Source organism: Meleagris gallopavo, chromosome 4 (genome assembly GCF_905368555.1).
Source record: "Meleagris gallopavo chromosome 4, MGAL_WU_HG_1.1, whole genome shotgun sequence".
Classification (NCBI taxonomy): Eukaryota; Metazoa; Chordata; class Aves; order Galliformes; family Phasianidae; genus Meleagris; species Meleagris gallopavo.
This window is the reverse complement of record NC_139407.1, coordinates 23,853,220-23,867,773: the sequence shown is the minus strand read 5'-3', so window position 1 is coordinate 23,867,773 and position 14,554 is coordinate 23,853,220. Positions and strand designations below refer to the sequence as shown.

The 14,554-nt window shown below is 35.7% G+C and overlaps 1 protein-coding gene across 1 annotated transcript in view; it reads left to right on the top strand.

Annotated features, from left to right (window-relative positions):
• GLRA3 (glycine receptor alpha 3) overlaps positions 1 to 14,554 on the top strand; it is a 72,401-nt gene that overhangs the window by 51,397 nt on the left and 6,450 nt on the right. The window contains exons 6-8 of the mRNA XM_085221912.1: positions 5,843 to 5,980; positions 11,401 to 11,615; positions 12,894 to 13,040. Coding sequence (XP_085078038.1) covers positions 5,843 to 5,980; positions 11,401 to 11,615; positions 12,894 to 13,040 — 500 coding nt within the window. The remainder of the gene's footprint in view (positions 1 to 5,842; positions 5,981 to 11,400; positions 11,616 to 12,893; positions 13,041 to 14,554) is intronic.

The window sequence follows — 14,554 nt, the reverse complement described above, 5'->3', positions numbered from 1 at the left end:
TAAGACAAACTTGCTGGTTGTCTGCTGTTTTGCTTATGAAACAATAGGCTTTTATTGCCCAAAGATGATGCTGAATTAACAAAATTAAAATCTTCATATTCTCAAACTGTATACAGCTGTCATAAATTGCTTAACTCTATTATAATGCATTCTGTACAGCTCTATAGATCCATTCATGAAGGTTGAATTGAATCTTACTTAAGTTGGTTTGGATCCTCTTTCAGAACTGAATGAATGCAGAAGTTATGTGATACTAAAAATGATAATAGTGAAGAAGAAAGGAAGAAAACATTCGAATGACACTTTCTTTCAAGTATTTCATTTGTCTTTACAAGTGTTGGTAACAATTCATCAATACATTTTTAAAAAAAAATAATATTTTCTGGGAAAGATAACCAAGCCCAAGAGAACAGTCTCATTTTCTCTCTTGTAGGCAGTGTGACTGCCCTTACTACTTCGAAATATTTCAGTAAGATTACATTCTTCTTCCTATGAATCTTTATGCTTTCTTTATGCATATATGAATCTATATGCTTTCTTGAAGCATATAACTGCACACACTGAAAGTTTTCAATTTAACTTGAAAATTTTCATCGTGGGCTAAAGATAAGATTATATTGGCCTTGTCTGTCTTCTGCTAAAGAGTTCTGTATAGATTATGTAGATAAATTAAACTGTCACTATAATTTTATTTGATGCCTAGGTTATTCAAATAGCTTCACCAAATGTAACAAGCAGAAGTCCTGATAACCACTTTTCATCTCCTGACTTGTATTTTCTTATATTTTCCACTTCCTCTCACCATACAGAGTTTTGCTTTTGTTTTTCCACATTTACTACAAGCTCTTTAATAGATCTAAAGATTTAAAGAAAAACTTCTGCAGGCCAAATCCAACTTTGTTTCAGAGCCTTTACGCTGAGAATTAAGACTAATTTTACTCAGTTTGCCTCAGGCAGAGGTCTCAGTCTACCAGTACACTCTTTAGTAGCTACTAAAAATCACTTAAGGATTCAGAAAATGAGTTACCTCTTTAAAAAGCTGTTTTTCTGAAATACCACGGTGCTACACATACACACAGTTCTTGACTGTTCCTGAGAACTTCTCCATCTAGCAACCATCTCCTTCTGGGATTATAGTTTTGTCCAATGTGCAACCAATGAACATACAGATGTTATAATTAAGAAATATACAGGAAAGTTATATACAGGAAAGTTAGGCTAAACAGGCAATCACGCTACAGAAGAATGAACGGAAAGCTTACCCTTATCCTAGGCTCACTGAGAAGACTCCAAGAAGAGTAATCTCCAAAAGAGATACTTCCCTCGTAGTAGTTAGCTCTTAAATGGGGTCTAGGAGAGGTGGAGCCAGGCTCCACCCCTTCCAATAGCACAGGAGAATTGCCTTCACCTGTGCTCCCAGGGCTGACTCATTGCTCACCTCAGCTGGTCAAGCAGAGGTTCAGGCCATTATTCAGCAGTTCCCATACATCATATAATTACCAACAATTTACCATCTGCTTTTTCATTACAGATGTGCAAGACCTCAGACTTTGGGTTAAAATAGTCAGTATTAATGCAACCTAACCAGTTGAATTGCTATTCAACAAGCAATGTGGTTTTTTCCTTCCTTTTCTTACACTGATATACTTTTAGCAACTTGAGACTTCCTAACCTATAAGCGATATCTTTAAAGTTAGTGTCTTATATATATATCAACAATTACCTTTTATTTTTTTCTGCCAAACTATATTTATGAACAACAAAAACTCTAAAGCCCTCTTTCCATTTACTAGTGAGGAGGTTACAGTATTTGCAATGCTACTAACATGCTACAACAAGTCATATATCAGTAGAAGCCTAAAAATCGTAATGATCCTCCTTAACCTCTTATGATGGTCCTTATTGCCCTTCTATGTCATCTAGCATCACAGAAGATTGTACTACCAAATTAAAACAAAGTAGTTTATTCTAATTTCAGGGGGAAGGGAGATAACGTGCAGTTAATCGAGGAAGAATCTGGTGCCAGTTATATCAGACTGCTTCTAAGTATAGAAGGCTACATCATAGCCTTTTTACACAGAAACTAATAAGATACTTCTGTAGGTTTGTTGATTTCTGGTTCATTCTATGATTAACTTGCCATTAGAGGCCTCCTTGTCTATTTTCTCCTCTTTTCCCTTGTATCCAAAGTGGAACACCTGAAAATAAAATCTTACCTGCTCTCACAGCACCTGATTCTCTTTCACAAACTTTCATTCTGCCAAGTGAATGCACTATACTTATTCAGAGCCTCAGTCAACATTGTGGGTCAGTCACTATAGTGGTTTCCTACTTTTTGGACATGCTCTTTCTTCCATTTGTAAAAGAATCCTACAGACTAGAAGGAAAACTCACTGAGAGGAAGTGAAACAAGCTGTACAGTGATGTCAAATGTAGAAGCTAACAGAGCTTCTTCTAACAATGCCCTACTTTTTCACTCTTAGAATATGTACAAGACACAGACAAAAAGCATAACTAATGGACCTTTTCCTCTCCTAGCAAGAGTATCAGGCAGAACGTAAGACCACACAGAGAAGATATCTGTCTTGTTGAATTATACTATTGAATACAGCCACATTCAGATCAATTATTTTTAATTGCAGTTGTGCTTCAGAAACACTCAGCTCTAATTACAAGCTTGATCAGTGTAGATGGTGCTATATAAACCTAGCGCAAGGAGAGCTCATTACTCACTTCAGTCATCCATTTTTGTTCAACTAGGAGTAGCCGGTCTTATACAGGCAGTGAACTACTTTATTCACCTTCATTTTTATTCCTGTACGAGTTATTTTGGCAGCAGATGGCTGAGTGTACGTTTTATTCTGCAGCTGAGTAAAGTAAATGCAGACCTGCTTTGTTACAGTATCTAATCAGATACCCATTTTGCAAATGTAGGCCTCAGTTTGCCACATACATATGCATGAATGATATATATAGCCCCACTGAACTCAAGTGGTGGCTTCAGGATTTTAAATTTATCCACATAATTTCAATATTGTAAACATTTATGACTGGCAATTCTAGGATCCTGAATCTAAAAAAATAACATTTTGACCTTGAGACTCCGAAATTTTCCTTACCAAAGCTCCCTATGTTTCCGTAACTTGCTTTGCACACAACCCCCCCACATTTGATGATACTAAGTATTTTGGTGCCTTATTCATATCAAGACCATGAGTCTCTACTTGGCATTGTTGCTCAGATTGAACCTCATGGTTACTTCAAAATATGCCATAATGTCTTCATAGTGCTGCACCACTTCAATAGGAAACAAAAATTACATTATTCAAAAGAGCTCAAATAACTAACATGCTCCATATCTGATCTTTAGGCTTCTCATTCATATAATACCATGCTCTTAAATTGTTACTGTATTTAAACCACAGTATAATAACTACTTTTAAAAACCACTTTCATAGATATTCTTCTATTCCCCATCATGCCCCATGCACACAACTATACCCACCAGCACTAAGTGCTAACTACTGTGCTATGCAGCAGATCTTCTTCATGAAAGCAGTTAAGAAACAAAAATATTTTTCTGTTTTGAGATACCAAAGAAGCTCATTTAGCTCTATGAGTATTCTGGTTACTCCTGAAAAAAAATACTGTAATGCGGAACAATATGGGATTTAGCTCTTTTTTGCACAGAATATTCAGGGAGTTGCAGTTTGTTCTTGCACTTCTTTCTTAAAAATTCTCTGATTTTGTTTCATATCTACAAATAACACGATATTTTCCACTGTAGTTTTTTTGCTTTCTTTCATGCAGAGATGAAAGAATGATGTGATAGGTAGAAAAGAGAACGTATTCATCAAATTGTTTGGAACTGTATCAAATAATAACATATTTTCATTTAGAAAATCAAAGATAGATAACACTGTTCAGTAAAGAAAATCCAGAGACAAATTAGTGTTATCAAGTAGTTCAATATTCAAAATTAATTTGACTGTAGATTTCACTAATTCATTGGGCACATTTGTTTGGTTTATTTGTACTTCATATTGAATAAAAGGATAAAAATCTAATAGAAGTAAGATATACATTATATATTTTATTTTATTTGGAATAACATAAAATTGTATCTCCATTAAGCTCTTTGTGTTTTAGGACACATTTACTGTACCAGTACGGTCTTAGAAAACTAGAATTACAGTATTGAATGTTAAAGATCTGTTTGGGTATTTAAAATGTAGACAATAAAAATAAACTATTATATCAGTACTTTGTATATATTTACTATTTTTCATATTTTACACTATTGAAGAATTAGTGGACAGAGTAGATATTCAAAGTTAAAAATGCATTAGAGATGAATGAATTTGATTTAGTGAAATACGTTTTGACGCAGCAGTTGTTTCTTGTCAGTTCAATGAGTTTTACTCAGGGGATATCACTTCCGGCCATAATCTACATGGTTCAAATGCTAATCTTTACACACAACTGCTTTTTGTCTGAATACATGCAAAGTTTGGTAAGAGCTATATTTTTGAATTTTTCTATTTTATGACATTTGATATTGAACTTTAAATCTGTGTTTATAGTGTCATGCATGCAAGTATAGATGAAAAAAAGTACATTTAATACATGCATGTAATGTCTTATGTAATATCCGATCTTACTGAAGCATTTATTTAAAAGGATACGGATTTGTTTTTATTATTTTCATCTAGTCCCAACAAAATACCAAAGAAGATAAACCAGTATCATCCTAAGTGCTTGCAAAAACCTTAATATTAACGGTACTCTCCAAAAGAAACAGAACAAATCTGAAGGTCACTGATTCTTAATGTGCAGACATTCAAGAAAGACAGATTAGAAAGAATGAAGTGTGTTTCAGATTTGAGGCCAGTATATCAAAACAGTATGTCTGAATAGTATTTGTAGATGCATTCAAAGAGTAATGAAGTCACTGAACACAACGGGGGAAAGATTGACGTCTGCATAACAGAGTTTATTTCCCTCACTAGAACTCAAAATTTCAGTATTTTCTGAACACTATATTTAAACACTAAATTGTTACTGAAATGTTAAAAGATATTTCCAGTTATCTGCAGGTTATTCTTAACAGCTAATTGGCTTTGGAGTAAAGCAGAAAAGAAACATTGCAAAGAAGCTAAATGGATGAAAACTATATAATTTAGATGTAATGTAAAAATGACTCCATACTTTTCCTCATGCTTCAATCTATTATATATGAGTCAAGTGTACCCTTGTGCGTCAAGCTATTTCAACAATAGTTTTAGATTTCAGTCTTAAAATCTCACATTGTCTGAATTCATTAAGTCCTGAGAAAGACTAAATGAAAGCTTAATGTGAATAGGAAGCAATTTTTTTTTCCTGTTGTTACAAACAGACAATTTATCCAGAAAAACTTTGGAAAAGAATTCCAAAGATATATATTCTGACATATACAGAGGATATAGAACAGTTTTTCCCCGTTGAAAGTTCATGCACATATTCAGCTGAGAGATAGAAATACAAGGAAAAACTATTTGCTCTTTACAAAGTCTTCCCCTTGGTTATTATTTCAGCTACAAATGTTAAGGTTAAATGCATAAAAATGAGCCAAACATAGTTGATTTTGATGCTACATAACTATTAAGATTTCAAAAAATAAAGCATTCTTTTTTTCCTACCTCAGTGTGGCTTAGAATGGTAAATAATGTTTTTTTGTTAACCAGCCCAAAGAGATCCGCTGCATTTTCTACTTTAATGACATTTGCTGAAGTCATCACTATTTGGTATGTCCCTGCTTTTCAAAGTTTGCCACTGACTTAAAGTTTATATTTATTTTTTTTAGTTGGATACACAATGAATGATCTCATTTTTGAATGGCAAGAAAAAGGAGCAGTTCAAGTAGCAGAAGGACTCACTCTGCCACAGTTTCTGTTGAAAGAAGAAAAGGATTTGTGTTACTGCACCAAGCATTACAATACAGGTAGGAAAGCATGTTAGTGATTAAAACCAAAAAAGCCATCATTTTACATTTATTGTTATTTTGGAGAGATTTATTTATTTGTTTAATATTCTCAGTGAACTCACAAGAAGATTGAAACATACAGGTGCATTTTTCAGGACAAGATTGTCTTAAATAATTGGCACAATGAAAAGCACCTGGCAGCTGAGAAAACTTCTATTTCAATAAGCTTAAGAAAATACATATTTGAAATAATAAAGAAGCAATTCAATCAGGAGTTTCTTTTTTTAGCGAATGCCATGACTACATATACACCTCAGGATATGAAGCACTGCCAAGACCAAGTCCATATGCTGTGCACTAAGCTCTGCTTGGCTACATCAGGAAAAGCCTGTTACTTCTTCCAAGCCAGCTATCCCTGCCCTTTTTCTTCATAACCTATGAGCCATGACCACGAGTCTCTAACCTTTTGGCTTGCCATGGCTACACTGACTGAAGAGGAATCGTCTTGAGCCACGAATAGAATATATAACGTAATTAATGTGTATAGGTAGCAAAGCATCTTTTTTTTTTTTTTTTTACTACTGTTTATTAACACATAAGTGAAAGATAGCAACAACAACAAAAAGTTCGAAGGTTGAACATATATCCTGTAAACAGATACTCTTTTAGAATAATCCACAAGAAACTTCCATATAATTCATTTCATATGACCAAATATCAGTTTCCTGTTTAAGTTTAGGTGCAACACAGGATAGAAAGCTTTTGAGAGACATTCTGTAGAATAGAAAGAAATTTTTAAAAATCTTCCTGTGAAACTAATTAACTTGAAGCTTCAGGACAGTATTTAAGAACTAATCAGTGCATGCCCTCATTAGAGTTTCATGTCCAATTGAGAATGGATAGCTGTAACTGTAGCTTAAAAATAAAGTTCTTCAAATATAGGAATGGAAGAGTTTCAGTAACAGCACAGCATAATGGCTCATGAGGTCTTGTGTTTGAATCGATGCAATGATATTTATGATCATTTTTATCTGTTTTTACATCCTCTGGCATGTCTACAGTGACAAAATTAGAAAATGAAGTGAAAGCCTAGTAACTAGAAAAGTCATATGTGATTTCTCACATTACAAAGATGGTCCTGCTTTACCCTGCCTGTGTCATATGCATGCTGGGCTTTCATGGAACACCCAGTTTTCAACTGCAGCTACCTGTAACTGCAGAGGCCAACATATATAGACAAATTCATACATAATGAACATTGTCTAGCGAGCACAAATGAAATTTGAATAATTCCATCACCACGAGTACTACACTAATCATAATCTTGATTAAAAATATTCAGAGCTGTGTTGTCTGTAGAATGGTTTGTTTGTTTGTTTGTTTTCACTCAAAGTGTTGTTTGTAGCAATCCTGGAATCTGCGCAGAATGGCTATTGCTCACCAGCAGAACTGATAGATTCTGTAAGGGACCATTTCCAGTGTCTCTGTATCTGTAATTTGGTAAATCTGCAATCTTGGTGACCTGCCCAATTCTTCAACTTCATCTTCCCCATTCAACCTATTCAACTTCTTAACATATGCAGTCCATACACAATTTTTCTTTCTTTCCTCTTAAAGCCTAATAAATTGCTTAACAACCTGCAGATTGTGCTTCTTCTAGGTCTCAGCTACTACTGACAATGTCTTACATTGGGCCCTTTTGCTACTAACATGACAGTGCCTAAAGAAGGAGAACCAAGCTTTGATGCTTTCCTCTGTCAACAAGAACTCAAACCCTCATGTTTCTTGACAATTACAATTGTCAGCAATTTATAACCCCTGGATCTGCAACCTTTTGGGGTTGAAACTGGAACATAAGGAGTTCCATACTAACACAAGGAGGAACTTTACTGTCAGAATGACAGCATGCTGAACAGGTTGCTTTAGTGAGAACCTGAATTGAGAGGGGATCTGATCAATGTCTGTAAATATCTAAGGTGCAGGAGGCAAAGGGATGAGGCCAGACTCTTTTTCAGCTGTGTATGGCAATAGGACAAGGGGAAACCGCCACACACTGAACCATGGGCATAAATGTGCATAAGAATTTCTTCACAGTAAGGGTGATGGAGTATTGGAACAGGCTGACCAGGGCGGTTGTGGAGTCTCCTTCTCTGGAGATATTTAAGACCTGCCTGGACTCATGCCTCTGCAACCTGATCTAGGAAGTCTGCTTTGGCAGGGGGTTGGACTAGATGACATCTAGAGGTCCCTTCCAGCCCCTACAATTCTGTGATTCTGTGAACTCCAAGATATTAATCATTACAAAACAGTGAAAGTCATAATGGTCAGTAGTCATCTTGCATCATACAAGCTGATTATCCTGTCAGATAGCATCTTGAGACCTATTCCAGAGTCTACTTGTTCTGATTCTCTCTCTAGGACTACCACCATAGTACATTAGAAACACCATTTAGTTCTCCAAGATGGAAGTAGAACCACAGATAAATCTTGCAGGATATGTGTTCCTCCATCATCCACCTAGGGATGTTTTGTTTCGTATGAACATTATCTGGAAGTTCTATTTCATCCATATAAAATTCAGGTTTTCTGTCTATAAAACCATCATGTAAAGCAACCTATGTGCAAAGACTCCTGTAGCAAAACTATTGACCCAGAATCTTACATTTAACAGAATCTTACTCTACATGGACGCCTACCTGTGCGACCTGGTGTAGGGAACCTACTTTGGCAAGGGGGTTGGTCTCGATGATTTCTAGATGTCCCTTCCAACCCCTACAATTCTGTGATTCTGTGATTGTACAAACACATCTAAATTTAAATCAGCCATTTAGGCTGAGCACATTCTAATCACTAAAGTTGTCTTAGTCTCTTTCTCTAACAGAACTTAATCTTATTCTAAATCTGAGCCTCTAGCTGTTTTTCAAAGGGGAAATTGCAGTGCTGGAGGAGAGGACCATGATAACAGTTGAATTGCCCCAGAATGATGTTAGCAAATATTCACAGCTAGCAAAATTCTGTCCCTTCGACTGGCTGGATGTTAGGCCTTAGTTTGTTTACATCCAACATCTGACATATCTGTTGGATATTTTATATCTTGAACTAGTGCTCACCTCTAATGTACTAAGAATGAATTATTTGTCCAGTGCTCTTAGCTGATGGTCTCTCTTTCCCAGGCTGAGATCACTGCATGAGTGTGTCTCTTCTGACCCATCCAAGCACCCAGACAAACATTAAACCACAGCTAACCTGACTTTGAAGTCAGAATGAAGTCAAACTTTCCTCTGTCAACAAGAACCCAAACCCTCATGTTTTTTGACAATCAACTAAGACTGTTTCTGAAATTTTAGTAGTGATTTATAACCCCTGGATCTGCAACCTTTTGGGGTTGAAACTGGAACATAAGAAGTTCCATACTAACAGAAGGAGAAACTCTACTGTCAGAATGACAGCATGCTGAACAGGTTGCTTTAGTGAGAACCTGAATTGAGAGGGGATCTGATCAATGTCTGTAAATATCTAAGGTGCAGCAGGCAAAGGGACGAGGGACAGGAAAAGAACAGGATCTCACAGCTGGATGATGGCTTCAGCTAGGAAAAAACAGCAAAGCCTCTGCTGGCTTCCTCCTAGCTGAAGCTCACATCTGCTAGTGCGAATGCTGTATTTCCATTCTGCTTCATCAGCCAAGTTTATGCAGGTGGTTCTGATCTCAGACAGGAAGGGCAAAAACTAACAATACCCTTTCCACACTTAGACCAAGAACTGCTGCAAATGGTCTCAGCTGAGACTGACTTCTGTCTACTGCCTTTTTCCTCTGATGTCTCTCACGGATGAGAAAGCCCAGTAACCTGTGCAGAAACAGAAGGATTTCTATTTGGGTAGCCACCTGTCTTCCTGGGAAATTGCCTCCTATTAAGTTAATTCTTCAGCACTACATGGGAAGAGAGGAGAGGAGGAACACAGAAGTCTTAGCTGGGAAGCACATTACAGCTGAGGGGGAAATCCTGAAGTCAGTGTAATTCCATTAGTTCCTAACGTGGACTGGCAGGTGCAGAAAATCACTGGGCTTCAGAGGAAGACAGGAATATTAAGTCACACATTCAGTGGAGTTAGATTTACAACTTGTGCATTTAACATAACTACTGCCTTTGTAAATATGGTGGGTTGTTGATTTTCTTTTTTCTTTCTTTATCAGAATAAAGGTTTAACACAATGGAATTTACTGTAGTACTGTAGAAATAACTAGGGGCCTGTTAAAAGAAATACTATGAAAAGAACAAAGTTCAGAATATAATTCCAAGCACTAATTATGCTTGGAATTAAAACATTTCAGTTTGACTTTATCAAGTATTCATTTCTGAATGCCTAATATTAGAGCATAACATATAGTATACTGAGTAAAGAACAAGCTTATTCTTTGAATCATTCAAAGCTTATTCTTTGAATCATTCATGAATCTGATGCATAAATGTCATTAGTATGATAAATATTAAAGCACTGTTAATGGAACCATTTCTTATAAAACAGATAAAGCTGGATTGGGAAAATGCTATCAAAAACTACTCGAAAGCATAGCAAAAAAAGAAAACCCTCCTATCAATTAAGAAATAAATAATTAAATGTCTTTCCATGTTAAATTTGGAATTAAGAAATGCTCTTATTCAAATAGGTAAGAAATCTGTCAAATATATATTTCTTGCTATGATAAACTGTCATATATACAGTATTTATTGTAAGAGCATTGCCTTCAACACCATTTATGTCTGATTAATGTCAGCATTGAGTAGAATTAGAAAATATAATGAGACCAGGTCAAGATCACTGAAAAAAAATACAATTTACAGAGTAAAATATCTAGATCAGAGAAAACCCTGGTCACGCATGTTTTGGCACTGCTATGAGCAGACAGTAGATTTTTTTGCTCTAGTTCAGTTAAATCAGTAGAAGTTTCTTGATGCTCAGTATTCAAAAAAATCAGGCCATTCAATCAGTTTCCTGGAGTAGCCCATTTGCAAGTCTTCTATTTCTAAGTCAAAACAATTTGAATGGAGGAGAAGGGAAGTACTTTACAGGATCTCTTGTAGATGACCTAGCACCTTCACTGTTGTCAGTACATTTTCTTCCAATTCATTAGAATAAAGAAAAAATTGTATAAGCATAAAATTGGACCAAAACATAATGGGAGTACAAGGTTTTTCTTTGCATATATAATGAAACAACTGTTCCAAAGCTTATTAAATTCTTAAATTTAAATTCTTAAAGTTATTCAGATCAGTTTCTTTCCAGCAGTTAATCCTTTTGAAATGGCATAATGCACATATTAAAAGTCACAGAAGGGGAATTAAAACACCATTCATTAGAGAAGAAATGTATTTGATGCAGTATACACTCTTTAGATAACAATATATTTCTATTGAATATTTATTCTTTGTTATAAAAAGGAAAGTTTACGTGTATTGAAGTCCGATTTCACCTCGAGAGACAGATGGGTTACTATCTCATCCAGATGTACATACCAAGTCTCTTGATCGTGATTCTCTCTTGGGTGTCATTTTGGATCAATATGGATGCAGCTCCAGCCAGAGTGGCTTTAGGCATAACAACTGTACTGACCATGACAACACAAAGCTCAGGCTCACGAGCATCACTTCCAAAGGTAGGTGGAATTTCTTCTGTGTGTACTGCATTAATACAAAGGAAAAACATTATGTGGCAAATAAAGTCCTTACATCAATCTTACATGTTTTAATTAATAACACTTATTATTCTGAAGGAGATAAATAGCTTTGAAATATTTATCCCACAGCATGCTAAATAGCATACCTCAGCAAGCGATGAAAACAATGTTTTTCTGTACCAAATGTGTGCTGCTGATATCAATTAGCTAGCTTGTCCTTTTCTGGATCCCAATATCTAGTAACGTGCTACTAAATATGACTGAATTTCTTAAGAGAATTGCTTTAAAGACTGCTTTTCCTTTCAGTTTTTATTCCTTGACCGTCTTCATTGCAGTTAGTGGGGAAAAAATGTACGTAAGAAAAACAAATTCCACTTCTGTATTAGTTATGACATAGATTTTTTAAGTTTGCTGATTACATTTTTCTAGGTAAAGTAAAAAACCCTAACAGAGGTGAATGTGCTTTGTACCTCATGTATATGGATCACAATATGCCTGAGTGTAGCATTAACAGATGAGAAAATGAAACACAGTAAAAACTCTGAAAAGCAAGAACGTAAGGGGTTACCAAAGAGAGATGCAGATGTATTTGTCACATTCTTGAGGCCTGATGCTAGCTCTGCTGTCTTAAATGATAAAATTCTTGTAAATCTCTACAGAGATTTACTCTACACAGAGATCTCTACACAGAGAGGGTTCCGTATTCCCAGTCCAGGTTATGTCCTGCAGCTGAGCTTGGCAATGAAGGACTGCAGTGAGTTCATCAGTCCTGTAACTCATTTTCAGTACTTATACTGAATTTAAATCTATATCTTTAATTTATAATTTCTGCCTGTATTAGCAGAAAAAATGAACATATCAGACTTTTGCATCTCACTTCACCTAATTTCTAGTCTGGGAACTTTAAATAAGTATAACAGAGTAATTCTTAGCATCATTCACAGATCTTATTGGGAGAAATGGAGGAAGAGCATGTGATCCTTGTGGATTATTTTGTTTATGATAAAATATACAGTACATTAAGAGAAACTGTTAGAGTGAAAAATAGTAAACATTTGTGAATGACACTTAAAAATAACTATTAAAATATAAGTACTCCACTGTTTTCTCTCTTATTATTGAACTTCCATGTGAAAATTTGTTTCACAAATGAGTGCTAGATTTGGAGATATTAATGAGCTTCTTCCTGACATGAAATGCTAAACTTTACGTCTGTGCTTTGAAAATATTCAGTCTTCTGTTCTATTTTCTTCTTAGGTGTCATATGTCAAAGCAATTGACATCTGGATGGCTGTGTGTCTGCTCTTTGTATTTTCTGCACTTTTGGAATACGCAGCTGTAAATTTTGTGTCAAGGCAGCATAAAGAACTCCTGCGATTCCGACGGAAGAGGAAGAAGAACAAGGTAAAACTAACAGTATTCACAGCTTGGAAGGGAGTCTAATGGACTGATTTATGCTGGGATATGGGCTCAGTTTGGTAAACACACTGCTGCTTAAAGTGGCAATATAAATAAAAAGGCAGCACAGAACAAAATCCACTCTAGGCTGAGGGTCACTACAAGGACTACGTGCTGCATAAATCCAACTTGAATTCTCAAAAGGAGGATTAAGAGGGCTTTAAATGAGGCATGGGCCATGTGGGAGCCATCTGCACAGACACGAATTTCGCTCTGTTAGAAGAGTCAGATTATACTTCAGTGGATCAACATGATTGTTACTTGCAGCACTTTGTACAGCATTAAGATTCAAAAAATATTGTTCCTTATTTCACTCTAGATTTAACAGATTTCATGTATTTTAAACATGAACATTAATTTTTGAATTGATTTTATTTGTGGGATATACATTTTTTAAGGGGCTGAGAAGGGTGTTTTCCCATATGTCAATTTAGTGTAAATTGTTCATACAGTTAGCAAAGAGCTTTAGTAGAGCAGTGGCTACTTATATTTATTTGATGGCAGAAGCCACCTAAATTGCTGTTAAAGGAAGTCACTGCTAACGTGTAAAGTCAAGCAACTAAGGTTACAAGTTTAAATTTGTGATAAGCAAAACGTTTTACAACAGCATGCAAAAATGCCTACTTCTGATTTTTCAGAGAGAAAATATTTCTACAAACTTCTCATTCAATGAGTACCCACCACTGGTGTCATGCAGAGCTTTTCAATGGCATTCAGTCAATACCTATAATGTGGATGAATGTCTGACTGTAGCAACATGACAAGTTCAGACATTTTAATTCCTGAAGACTAACCTCAATTTACTCCTTACATCACAAGAGGTTCTTTTCCAAGTTTTTTTCCTTCTTCCTTAGATGATTTTGAAAATCTGTAACTCTGGAAAGCATATCTAAGCAGTGTCGACTAGCAAGAGTCCCTGTTAAAAGGCAAGCTAGACATTCAAATGAAAATGCCATTTTTGTACATTTGCCTCTTCCTGTGTGTTCAGACTTGTTCAGGAATATACAGAAACTCATTTGCTGTTGCTTAGAGGGTGATATAGGCTGTGTCTGCTTTCAAAACTTGGCCCCATTAAATATTTATTTATTTAATTTTGCTGACAGCAGCAGAAAAAAATGTACTTACTGTGACACAAAGGAGAAAGATTTTTTTTTTTTTTTCGTGGCAAGGTGCTTAATTGAAAATATGGCAGCTCTCTAAAAGTTGCTTGAAGATTTGGACTGTGGGCGATAGGCTGGGCAGATACGGAATACTGGGCAGGGGGCAGGTGGGCCATGACAAATGTGTCCCATGTCAAATATAAACAGTTGTGTTGAGTGATATTTAATGTGACTGTACTTTTAGTCTATTTTTAATGGAATTAAGTGTTTTGCTTGTATAATCCTTTCCCTCAGGGCATGTTTCCCACACTTTTGCTTATTGCCATTCTCCTTCTCTGGAAATTCTGTAAGCCACATAGT